The sequence below is a fragment of the Heteronotia binoei genome, chromosome 8 (genome assembly GCF_032191835.1).
Source record: "Heteronotia binoei isolate CCM8104 ecotype False Entrance Well chromosome 8, APGP_CSIRO_Hbin_v1, whole genome shotgun sequence".
Lineage (NCBI taxonomy): Eukaryota > Metazoa > Chordata > Lepidosauria > Squamata > Gekkonidae > Heteronotia > Heteronotia binoei.
The window spans coordinates 92,940,809-92,953,739 of record NC_083230.1 but is presented as its reverse complement, the minus strand read 5'-3'; the positions used below and the strand labels follow the sequence as shown (position 1 = coordinate 92,953,739).

Genomic DNA, 12,931 nt, shown 5'->3' with positions numbered 1-12,931 from the left:
TCCTAGGACCTAGTCTGTCTGGTGCACTTACTGCCGGAAGTTAAAGGCCAAGTCAGCAATTAAGGCTCTCCGCTTCCTGTATTCTGGATCAGCAAATCCCTAAAACCAGAAAAAAGGAAATAAATATGCAGCTCAATATCTAGTCACAAAACTCCATCTAAAGTGATTGTGAAAATGAGATCTGATTTTTGAAATTCAACGTTTGTATTCTAAAAAAAATAATTTACATTCTGGGTGATTTTAGTGTCTGGAGTTCGATTTCATTATACCCATCAGAATCTCTGGCAAGTGAGTGGCACAGAGTGTTGGACTGGCTGGGCCATTGGTCTAATCCAACATGGCTTCTCTCATGTTCTTATGGTGGCAGGATCTTACCTACCTTTGTTACCACAAGAAGTGCTATGTCTGGTAATGGAAAGGATGAGGCTCAACAGGCATGTAGCTCAATTAGTTTATTCTCACAAAAACAATCAGCAACAGAGAACAGGCTCTCCACCCACTTCAGTCACTTCCACAAAACTATAATGGTTGAAGAGGTCCAAAAAGCCCCAATTAAAAGGCACTATATCTTCCTGACACACAAGGGAAAGCAACGAAGAGAGTCTTCAAGGGAAAAGTACACTAACACAACTGGTTTCCATAGAATCACAAAATTAAACAGGCATAATTATAGATGGTTGTTTGCATGATGTTGAATTACCTTCAGACCAAATCAGTTTGAAAAGTGCCTTTATAACTCACCGGATGCTCATGATCCAAATCAGGGTCATATTTGGTGATCAGGTGATGGCAGTTGTCAAGGTCTCGTATCTTTTTTGGGAACCACAAGGCTGTTGGAGAATGGACTGTGAGTACATGGCACATGCATGTTCAGTGAGGACTGTGCAGAAGAAGGAGCTGTTGATTATTTGGATGGCCTCGAGGGCTAAACCATTTGTGCAAAGGCCTTACATGTAAAATACTGTATATTCTTTCAAGCCTAGTCAATAATTTCTCACTTTGGTACGAGGGGTTATCAGCATTCATTCATTCATTCATTCATTCATTCATTCATTCATTCATTCATTCATTCAATGTTCCAGTTATTCGTGAAAATGAATCTAAGACTTACGTTATCAGCATACAGTAAAACTTGGAACAAGTGAACCACTGACTGTAGAGGCAAACAGTCAATGCCTGCAAACCACAGTTCCATGTGCACCACACAAAGAGCATTATGAGTTAGGATGAAGAAACAGATGAAAACAGTACCTCCAGCACAGCCCTCCTAATAGAGAGAACATATTTTAAACTAGCAATCCACCATATTGTCTATAAAACATTCACTTCTGCTAGTCTGAGCTAGCAATTTCTGGACTTGATTATAAATGTCATTTTCTGGATTGCAGCTGCAGGTCTTATTGTTATGAACAGCAGAGGCCTCCTGCCCTCTGGTTTGCTGCTGAGATGTGCATCAAGGGTATCTGTGTGGGTTGTCTGGGGTTACTCAAGTATGACACCATTACTGGATGTGTCATTTGTGAAGATGCTCCACCTATACAGCAAGATGGTTCAGAAGACATGAGTTCAGAAGCCTCTTTTTGCTTACTACTTACACTCATGGGGTTTGGTTGGTTTTAGTACACTGGTGTCCAGTCTGGAAAATGTGCACCATAAATGACACAGGTAATATGAGTCTGAGACACAAATGGAGGGCCTGCATTGGCCTTCAGAACAGGGCCTTCTTGGCAGTGGCACTGAAATTACAAAACTCATTTCCCAGCCAAGTTCACTCTTCCCCAACTTCCTTGTCCTGCAGATGCCTGGGAAAGGCTCTTTTGTTCTATAGAGTATTTGGCATCAGAAAAGTCCTTCTGTTTGCTTGTTAGTCCAGCTTCTCGGACTTTGCCAGCAGATGTTAGGAGGGCCTCTTCTAGCCGAATAGCACTGCATGGGGGAGGCCATGTCAGGGTCGGGGATTTCGGTAGTAATAGGGCAGGGAAGGTATGACAGTGGGAATAGGTTGTGAAAACAGGGAGGGAACCGGAAATATGGAAATGCTCGATTCCCTCCCACCTATGTCCCATCCTGAGGCATGTTGGTTGTGGGGCTAGAACAAATTACCCATTTCCATCACTGGTGTTGATTAACGCCAGGTCCATTAATAATAAGACCGCCACGCTGTACGATTTTATTACAGAGCAGCAAGTGGGCCTGGCCTGTATGACGGAGACCTGGGTGCGGGATGGTGAAACTGTTGACTTGAACCAGCTTACCCCACCTGGGTTTGCCATCCTTCATCAGTCTCGGACAAATGGACAGCAGGGGGGGGAGTTGCTGTGCTCATCCGAGACTCTTTTACTTTCAGGGCACTCCCTGACCAGAACATCATTGGCATAGAGTGCACTGGCCTGGTGTGGGAAACTGAGGAGAGTGTGGTAACCTGGGTGGTGTACCAACCGCCTAACACACCACTGGAGAGCCTACCTGCCCTGATGGATGTGGTGTCCACTTGGGCATTGGACTTCCCTAGACTCTTAGTTCTGGGGGATTTTAATGTCCATGTTGATGACACGGCATCCTTCCTGGCACAGGACCTAGTGTCATCCATGGAGACACTGGGACTCAATCAATTTATATCGGTTCCCATGCACCGGGCCGGACACATACTGGACTTGATTTTCAGGGCAGGGATATCAGTGGTCTTGTGGCAGCAAATGCTGTCCCATGGTCAGACCACTATGCCTTGAAAGTCCAGCTGGACCTGCAACTTCTGCCCTGTTTAGGCAGTGAGCAGATTTATGCTCGCCCACAGAGCCAAATGGACCCAGAGTGGTTTCAAGAGGCCCTGTGGGATCCAATGCCCCCTGGTGGGTCATTAGATGAGCTTGTGCAGGACTGGCACTCCTGACTCTCCACTGCCATCGACAACATCGCCCCCCGGCGCCCTCTTCACTGCCGCACCAAAGCAGCTCCCCGGTATTCCTTGGACCTGCTAAGGATGACAGGTTAGATGGTTAGAGTGAGTGTGGCGGCATACTCATGATGAAGAGTCCAGAACCTCTTATAGAATGCTTATGAAAGCCTATGAGAAGGCTATGAAGTCCGCTAAGAAAAACTTCTATGCGGCTCCATAGAGTGCAAAATCGCACCCAGCTCAATTATTTAGAGTGATTCGGTCTCTGACAACTTTGTTATCGAGCAACCAAAAAGATAGGGAATTGGATATTGGCTCTGAGGCTTTCGTGACGTATTTTGCAGATAAAATCTTGACTCTCCACCAGGACCTCCCAGCCACGATTGATACAGTATGTGAACTGGAAGCCCCTTGGCCATCGGATGGTCCAATATTGGACCACTTCAGTTGACTCGCATTGGAGGATATAGACAGGATCCTGGCTGCAGTGAAGCCTACCACCTGCCCCCTGGGCCCCTGTCCATCCTGGCTTGTGAAGGCTTGCCAGGATGATATCAGGGGCTCTCTGGGTGACATTGTTAACCTGTCCCTGAAAAGTGGGACATTCCAAGAGAAGTTAAAGGAGGCTGTAATTTGGCCACTTCTGAAAAAACCTTCACTGAATCCTAGAGTACTAGCTAACTACCACCCAGTTTTGATCTTACCATTCCTGGGAAAGGTAGTTGAGAAAGCGGTGGCGGCGCAGCTGCAGGTTTTCCTGGATGAAACATTCGCCCTGGACCCATTCCAGTCCGGTTTCTGCTCAGGCCATGGGATGGAGATGGTATTAGTCGCCCTCACAGATGACCTAAGAAGGCATCTGAACCAAGGCAGATCAGCGCTGCTGATTCTTCTTGATCTATCAGCAGCATTTGACACAGTCAATTACGACCTATTGACCCACTGCCTCGCTATTGCCAGGGTGCAAGGGGTAGCCTTGCAATGCTTTTCCTCCTTCCTCTGGGGATGTGGACAAAGGATGGTGCTTTGCGAGCAGACCTCCCTGCGGCACCCACTTACATGTGGAGTGCCACAGGGAGTTATTCTCTTGCCTATATTATTTAACATCTATATGCCCCCCTTGCCCAGATTGCCCAAGGTTTTGGATTGGGCTGTCACCAGTATGCTGATGACACCCAGCTCTATTTGTTGATGGATGGCAGACCGTCTTCCACCCCTGAACAGCTGTCAGAGGCATTAGGAGCCATGGCTGGATGGTTACCACAGAGTCGAGTGAAGTTAAATCCAGCTAAGATGGAGGTCCTGTACCTGAGTCAAGGGGGTGTGGGTTCGTGCCGCTTTGGTACCAACCCAACAGGTGAAGATTCTGGGAATGATTCTGGACACCTCCCTCTCCATGGAGGCCCAGGTCACAGCAGCTGATGGGTCTGCCTTTTTCCATCTATGGCAGATCAGGCAGCTAGCACCATATCTGTCCTCCCAAGACCTGGCTACAGTGACCTATGCAATGGTTACTTCCAGACTGGACTACTGCAACTCACTCTACTCTGGCTTGCCCTTGAAACTGATTTGGAAACTGCAGTGGGTGCAGAATGTGGCAGTTCGCCTGCTGACTGCATCACCTGTACGGGTGAGCATACGGCCAGTGCTCCACAGCCTGCACTGGTTGTCTATTGAGTACTGGATCCATTTCAAGGTGTTAGTTCTGACTTTCAAAGCCTTGTGTGGCCTGGGACCAACATACCTACAGGACCGTCTCCTCCCATATATGCCCTGGAGGTCACTTCGCTCAGCCTCCCAAGATCTTCTGATAGTCCCTGGTCCAAGAGATGCCTGTCTTGCCTCTACTAGGGCCAGGACCTTTTTGGGCCTGGCCCCGACCTGGTGGAATCAGCTCCTTATGGAGATCTGGGCTCTATCTGGCTTGCTGGCCTTTCGTATGGCCTGTAAAGCGGAGCTGTTCTGCCAGGTTTTTGGATGAGGCAGCAGGTATCTATCTATTTGATCGCTTGGCCTCCCCCCTACACCCCTACTGCACTACTGTATTGGTGCTGTATGGTGGTCCTCTTTTTGTGCTATACTATCTTGCTGTCATATCATCTTGCTGAATCATCCTGTTGCACTTTCCTGAATATTGAAATTGGTTTTATTATGATATTTTATTGTGATTTTATTTGTATTTTGATGTACTTCACTCCGAGCCCCCAAACAGGGGAATGGGCGGAATATAAATATAATAATAACAACAACAATAACAACAATAGATAAAATTTTCTCCATCATTCATGAAAGAGAGACTGGTGCTTTTGATCCCAACTTTGAAACTCTTTGGTTTCCTTTCCTCACTTACATCTCTGATCTACCTAACACCCCTTGGTTGTCCTCTATGGTGAAATCAATTCTTCTTATCTGATTCACCTTCTTCTTCTCCCCTTCCCTTCTTGTTCTTCTCAATCTTTTCAGTTTCTTTTTTTTGGTATGCACCACTACTTGTGACTGTATTCTATCATTATTCTTCTTAGGGGTTCTGTTTTGTTATTTGGGCTTTTATTCGCACATGTCTTACTATATATATTGCTTCCTAATATCTATTTTAATGTACTATGCAAAATACTTTTAAAAAGCTATTTTGTATTATTTTTCTCCAGTGTATTGTTTCCATATGTAATTTTGTTATCTTTTTGAAAAAAAAAAATTCCCAATAAAGTTATTCTTGTGGGGGCCCCTGCTGCTGACTTCTACTCAGGCATATCCCCTGCCATCTCTGCCCCCAGGCCCCCACCTGCCTGCAGTCATCAAGGAAGAACATGAGGTGATGGCAATGGCAGCAGCACTCTCAGCTGCATCCACTGGCTGGTGCTGTCAGGAGATGGGTGTGTAAAAAGTAAAGGCAATTGAGCATGGATGATGGAAGGGCTTGCAAGTGGGAAAAGGACACATGGACATGGGGGGATGCATAACTGTATAGGAGGAAAGGAAGGCATGGGGGGCCCCCGGGAGTGGGCAGATGAGGGGCCTGGGCACTGTCTGCCCAGGGCCTTCCAAAAACTAGAATGGGGACATCTGCCACTACTGCCCAGGTTCATGTCAAGCTCCTGTGGCAATGCTACAGGACAGGGATGGCCAAACTGTGGCTCCAGAGTCACATGTGGCTCCTGTGTGGCTCTTGAAGCCCCCACCAGCTGGCTTGAAGAAGGCATTTGTCTCTTCAAATCACTTCTCCAAGCCGGCTGGCAGCTTGGAGAATGCATTTAAAGTTAAAGTTGCTTTCTTTCCACCTCTTCTTTCCCCATCTATTTGCCTTCCTTCCTTCCTTCCTTGTGACTCTCAAACATCTCGTATTTATTCTATGTGGCTCTTATGTTAAGGAAGTTTGGCCACCCCTGCTACAAGGGCTCAGCTGGGATTTGGCCAGCACTGTACTGGAGAAAGCAATGAATGCACCTTGCCTGGGGCTGCAAATATCTTGAACTTTCACTGGGCAGTGGTTTGCTGCTAACTGGGTTGTGATAGGGCAGCTCTTCTTCTTTGTACCTTGTTGCTAACATAATTTTGTGTGTGTTTTTAACTCATTGTAAGATGCTTTGGGCAACCCTGTGGCGCAGAGTGGTAAAGCTGCAGTACTATAGTCCGAACTCTGCTCACGACCTGAGTTTGATCCTGGCAGAAGCTGGGTTCAGGTAGCCGGCTCAAGGTCGACTCGACCTTCCATCCTTCCAAGGTTGGTAAAATAAGTACCCAGCTTGCTGGGGGGAAAGTGTAGATGACTGGGGAAGGCAATGGCAAACCACCCCGTAAAAAGTCTGCTGTGAAAACGTTGTGATGTGATGTCACCCCAAAGTCAGAAACGACTGGTGCTTGCACAGGGGACTACCTTTACTTTTTAAAGATGCTTTGGACCTTTTGTGCTTGGAAGGCACAATTCAAACATTTCATTGAATAAATAATTAGCTTGCCTCTCTATGGCTCATTGATGCCTGTTCCCAGGTTGGTAGACTGGAAGTGAGACCATAGCAAGGGACAGGCACTGGCAGCATGAGGTGCCCTGGAGTGATTCTCCCATGCTTTGAACTTGATTTTTTTGGCATCCAAAAGACAGCCTTTTTTTTTTACTTATCTGAACATGTATTTCTAAGTGAATTTTCTAATTTGGATTCAATCTTAGTTTTTTAGCATGTAATATGGAAGAATGGGAATTTAAACCTTCTATTTTAAAAAAAACAACAAATTTCATCCACAGGGGAAAACAGTTGTCTTACACACCTCTTTCTTCGCTGTAGGTTTTCACATTGTCTGCCACTCTCTTTAAGGAATTCACCAGGCTGCTGACTTCAGAGCTCAGAACTTCACATTTCACAAAGAAATCAAGGTCATCATTCTTGGGTGTTTTAGCTGCTCTGCTTTCAAGGTGATGGAATTTAGCTTCAAACTTCTGTAACATACAAACATGTTTTTTTATTTGTATTTTTAAAAGACATGTAAAGATTCTGCCTCTTTCACACACAACTGTTCAAACTGCTTTGTTCACAGCACTGCACAATAATAAGAAGCAAGATTAAAAACACTAAAATAACAATGCAACAATCTGAAATAAACAATCTAGGGAGCTGATCCCCTCCCCAACTAAGGGATCCAGCCAGCTACTCAGAGCAATAAATATAGCTCATATGGAAGATGCCAAATGTTACAAATGGACAAATAATGTTATGATCATTTCCTCATTTTTATTTTTAAAGATTACATTCTATATAAATTTTTGGCCAACCTCTTGGTAAGAGAACCTATTTTAACCCTCAAAAAAGAAATGTGCTTCACAACAATGAAAAATCAGCTGTTAAAATCACAGATCTTTAAAGCTCCTTTAAAAATGAATGACAGGGTGATATAAAACCTGGTGGGATGGAACACATGGGGCTAATTTTAATAATATAGTTACTTTAACAGTAACTACTGCTCAGTTGTAAAAGGTGGCTAACTAGTTTAGTTTGGTTTAGCTAGTTCTTGTATACCCTGCCTTTCTTTTCAATGGGAACCCTAGCTGGTTTAGATCATCCATTTTACCAATACAACAACTCTGTGAGGTAGGTCAGGCCAAAAGTGTGTGAGTGGCCCAAAGTCACCAGCCAGTTGCCATGGGCAGAGTGGGGATTCAGACCTGGGTTGCCCGGATCCTAGATTGACAACCTAACCATTACTTCACTACAGGGACCTGTATTGATCTTTTTGTCTTTGATATCTTTAGAACCTGAAAACATTCCACTTATTCCCTGGTTATGTATTAACAACACTTGTCAATGATGTTTGGGGGAGATCTGATGCATTAATTTCATTTGAGTCCAGTAGCATCTTAAAGACCAAAAAAATGTTCCAGGCTGTGAGCTTTTATGAGTCAAAATTCACTTTCCCAGTTAATTAATTTTATTATAACTGTGACTATATTTCAGTAAGGTCAGTCTGGGAGCTGATCATCAGCCTATGAGCTATGATTGCCAGCAACAACAAAAGAAATGGCTTGGCCTATCCTGTGTTTGATGTGCAGACATCATCAGGTTTTAAATTGCTTACAAACAATACAAAATTCATAATTCACAAAATAATCCAATCAGAGATTTAAAAGAATCTATATCAATATTCAGACTCCAAAGTCTTATAATACTTTTCACTAGGATCTGCCTACATAACACAAAAGTCTATGGTCCTCATAAAAACTGTTACATGGCTTTTGTTTTGGGGCCTGCTTTTGGGCCAATTAAACTACTTGCAACCTATACCAATATTATAATATTTTTTTTAAGGTAGTTCCCTGTGCAAGCACAGTCATTTCTGACTCTGGGTGCATGGCAGACCTTTTACAGGATGGTTTGCCATTGCCTTCCCCAGTCATCTACACTTTCCCCGCAGCAAGCTGGGTACTCATTTTACCAACCTTGGAAGGATGAGTCAACCTTGAGCCGGCTACCTGAACCCAGCTTCTTCTGGGATCGAACTCAAGTCATGAACAGTACTGCAGCTTTACCACTCTGTGCCATGGGGCTCTGTTATGATACACACACTATATTATAATACACATTCATAAAATTAAAAAGTGAATGCTCAGTTTGTTGGAAAAAATTAAGTTGATGAAAATTTAAGATGGTGTGCTGAGAAGCTGAGCCAGATAATCATTCATAGGAGACAGTTTTTGCAAATCAGAAGACACTCCTTCAATAAGCAAAGCACCCTGTTTATTATGGGGGAGGGGGTGGGTTGTAAGGAGCATCACAGATGTAGCAAAGAAGATATCTGGGAAACATTGCATCCAATATTGGGAAGATGGTTCTTCTAATAAAGCTCCCCCCCCTTGGTTTTGACCTCATGGGATCTTCTGTGGGTCTGAACTACACAGCAATAATATCCAAATAATGGACCAGGTTCCACACATGACATTGTTACTTCAGATTGCCAGCAATGAAGAAGACATTGGATTTATATTCTGCCCTCCACTCAAAGTCTTAGAGCTGCTCACAATCTCCTTTATGTTCCTCCCCCACAACAGACACCCTGTGAGGTGGCTGGGGCTGAGAGGGCTCTCACAGCAGCTGCCATTTCAAGGACAACCTCTGCCAGAGCTATGGCTGACCAAAGCCATTCCAACAGGTGCAAATGGGGGAGTGGGGAATCAAACCCGGTTCTCCCAGATAAGAGTCAGCACCACTGCACCAAACTGAAGACTATGAGCTGAAAATCTGATGAAAGTGCAGAAGGGATGCCACAGGAAGTGAACATGGTTAGGTAGAATCCCTATAATAACCAAGATCTGGGACACCCCCCACCCCACCCCCGTCCTTCCAAAAGGGCTCCAGAGTTCTCTTTTCAGCCTCCAGTCGATGGCCAAGCCAAGTTTGCTACCGCGAAAGGTGTGAAAGGCTCTGCCCTCAGGCGGGCAGCAGGCTGTACCTCGAATACTCTGGCCGCCCGGGAGGTGCCCGTCTTCCTCCCATTGCGGACGGCGAAAGTCAGGCTCAGCAGGACTCTCTCCTCCTCCTCTCCTTCCCTGGAAGGATTCTGTGGCTGGTTCGGTGTCTCCATCGCAAGTGACTTCTCTGCTGCTGCGACCGTCCCTTGCAAGGCCTGCAGCGGAGGCAGCGGCTTCAGACTGCTGGCGCCCTCGGGGAGCGCAGCGGCCGACTGAGCCGGTGTTTCACCCACCCGCCCTGCAACTCGCGCTCTGGGAGACGAGGAGTGGGGCGGGGAGCCCGTTGACTCTGAGGGCTCTCAAAGCGTGGGTGGGATGAAAAGGTCGACGCTGCCCGGTGCTCAGAAGAGCGAGAAAACCCAGCCCCTGGTCTCTCGTCAGTTTCATGCAGAGCCGGCCTGGCGCTCAAAGCAGCCAAGAGACGCCCGGCTTGACTCCTCGGAAGAAGAAGGCAGCCTGCCGCGAAAGGCACCCAGTCACTGGAGGCCAGTTTGAAAAAAACTTACCAGGTCCAGGCCCCATTCCGATCAGGACCGGAAAGCTAGCCGGAGAGAAAGGGGTTTAAACCCCAATTTAAAAGGATCCCGGACAGTTGCGATGTGTCCCGTTGAAAAAACTGACTTAGGTACCTCCAGTCATTACAGTAAAATATTTTCCAGGGTCTGTTGCGCGGGACGCTCATAGCGCCTGAAAAATAAAAAGTCCCTGTGCAGAGACGATGAATTGCTCTTCGTCAGGTGGTGACTCTCCAGTCTGTTGACTGGTCTGTCCAGTTTAAGGCCATTTCAATAAGTTTGCAGCGGTTCCGTTAACCCTTCCTTCACCTTCTTCTTGAAACGTCTGAAGTCTCGAAGTCAATAGGACAATTTCTGAAACTCGTTTACTTAAAAATAAACGCCAACGGGTGGGGGTGGATTGCAAGCTGACTAAAATAAAAATAAATCGTGACCGGTTTAACTGGATTCGGCTGGAGTGGCAATCTTTTCACACACATACACAGAAATGGATAGCAGCACTATCAGTTGAATTAGGGGCTGTCTGCTGTTTGCAGGTCCACAATATGTCAAGTCTTAGCCTGCTTTTTGATTACGTTGTTTTCTAATTACGTTACTCTAGTTCTATTGCAATACGTATTGGATGTCTTCGATTCTACAATTCGTCTCGAGTCTCAGCGAGAAAGGCGGGCTACAGTAAAACGAATAAACAGATAAAACCAATGTCCTCTGTACCCTCGTGGCCATTTCTGCCTTGCATCCCTATATTAAACCTATTGAAGCGAGCCAGGAGTGTATGGAGGTGGTGTACAGGAATCTTGCTTCCTACTGGGCAAGCCGCTCTCCAGCTTCAGCTCTCTCTCCTGGTCCCAAATATGAGGAAAAATAACATTAGCTTTGCTGGAGTGTGGAAGGACTCTATAGCACTTTGACCCCTTAAAATGCTTGTTATTCCGGCTGAATAAAATGTTTATCCCTCCAAAATATGCCCGTAATTTAGAATTTTAAAAAAACAACAGACCAGAGTAATTTAGTACAAAAATATCCCCTTGCATGAACTTTCGTATGAAGATTTTTTGTTTAAAAACAGAACTAAAGGAAACCATGCGTTGGGGCAACAGGGTATAATTTTGAAAAAACTCAGCTGGCCCTTTGCCCCAAGTAAAATTCGGTTTCAAACGTATGATCACAGGATGAACACATATGAAACTGCCTTATACTGCATAAGACCATCGATCCACCCAGGCCGTAATTGTCTGCTAAGTGGGCAGCGGTTCTCCATGGTCTCAGGCTGAGAAGTCTTCCACATCACCGGCTACCTGGTCCTTTTATCTGGAGATGCTAAGGGTCCAACCCAGAGAACCTTCTGCAGCATTCCAAGCGGATGGTCTACCGCTGACCCACAGCCCCACCCATCCTTTCCCCTTGGTCCCATCCCCTTGAGTTATGTACATTTCTTATATTCCTCTGAATCATATCGAGGATGCAATCCTAAAAACACACTTTCCTGGGAATAAGCCCCGTTGAATAAAATCGGTGTTACTTCTGAATAGACCTCTAGTAATTTCTGCCAGGGCTTTTTCATTTGGGAAAGGAAAGCATGATCCCCGAACACGACCTAAAATCTCCGGAAAGCGGGAAACACAATAAGAGCACAAATGGAGTTCCATTTATAAGGAAAGGAAGCTTTCAAACTGCCAGACGCAAGAACAAAATTCAGGACCCACCCCCCTCCCCGCCGCAAAAAAAGACTAAACCGTAAGGATCAAACGGATTCTAAGGCTGTCCCTTCTTCCATACCGACCATGATTACAGGATCCAGCAAGTGCCACTCCCCAAAATTTAGTCTTAGCCAGCAGTTCCCGGTTTGCTTCTTGTGATTAGTACGAGGTTGTTGACATTTCCCGATGTGTCCATGTTCTATTTATGAATTGCATTTAGGTGTAGTCTGCGAAAGTGCTAATCTTCAAATATATACCTATATCTATAGATATAGATCAATAGTGAATATGAGTTAATACAAGGGATGTTTAGTCCACTTTGTTTCTTTATAATAACACAGTTGGACAGTGCTATAAAGAAACTAACTGGACCAAAATTTTCTTATAACTGTATAACTTGTCCTGGAACTAAATATTAAAAGGCACGAGCGTTTTAGTGTTTAGCATGCACTTTGTAACTGAGCAGTAGACGTGGGAGGTTATAGAGTGTATTATTCCTATCATTCAGGGGATGGACGCGATGTCTACCATACACGTCTGCTAATAAAGGACCCCGACCATCATCTCGAGTGTCCAACAGGGTCTCGCTCAAGGACATGTTGAGACGTCATCCCATTCGCCTCTGTCCATCGGGGTGGCTGCTATCCGAAGTGCTGAAACTCCGGGGTTCTCCTTGTCACCGTTCCGGATTCCATATCCGGGTCTACTTGCTGTTATGCAGCGTGATGTTTCCCTTGGTTCGTTGTTGTAGAACTTGTTCAAACAATTCCCCTCAGAAAAGGGGGTTAACGCCTACAGCTTCCCTTGAGGGATCTGTTCTGGATAAGTAGAAAGATGGGTTTATTAAGCTGTCTGTTAAACTCTC

The 12,931-nt window shown here is 45.4% G+C and overlaps 1 protein-coding gene across 1 annotated transcript in view; it reads right to left on the bottom strand.

Moving 5' to 3' along the window:
* The window catches only part of LOC132575749 (tyrosine 3-monooxygenase-like), a 42,120-nt gene extending 29,456 nt beyond the window's left edge, over window positions 1-12,664 (bottom strand). Inside the window, exons 1-5 of the mRNA XM_060244438.1 lie at window positions 12,600-12,664; window positions 9,833-10,103; window positions 7,160-7,328; window positions 742-830; window positions 32-99 (exon numbers count right to left, since the gene is read on the bottom strand). Coding sequence (XP_060100421.1) covers window positions 32-99; window positions 742-830; window positions 7,160-7,328; window positions 9,833-10,103; window positions 12,600-12,664 — 662 coding nt within the window. The remainder of the gene's footprint in view (window positions 1-31; window positions 100-741; window positions 831-7,159; window positions 7,329-9,832; window positions 10,104-12,599) is intronic.
* Between the last annotated feature and the right edge of the window lie 267 nt (window positions 12,665-12,931).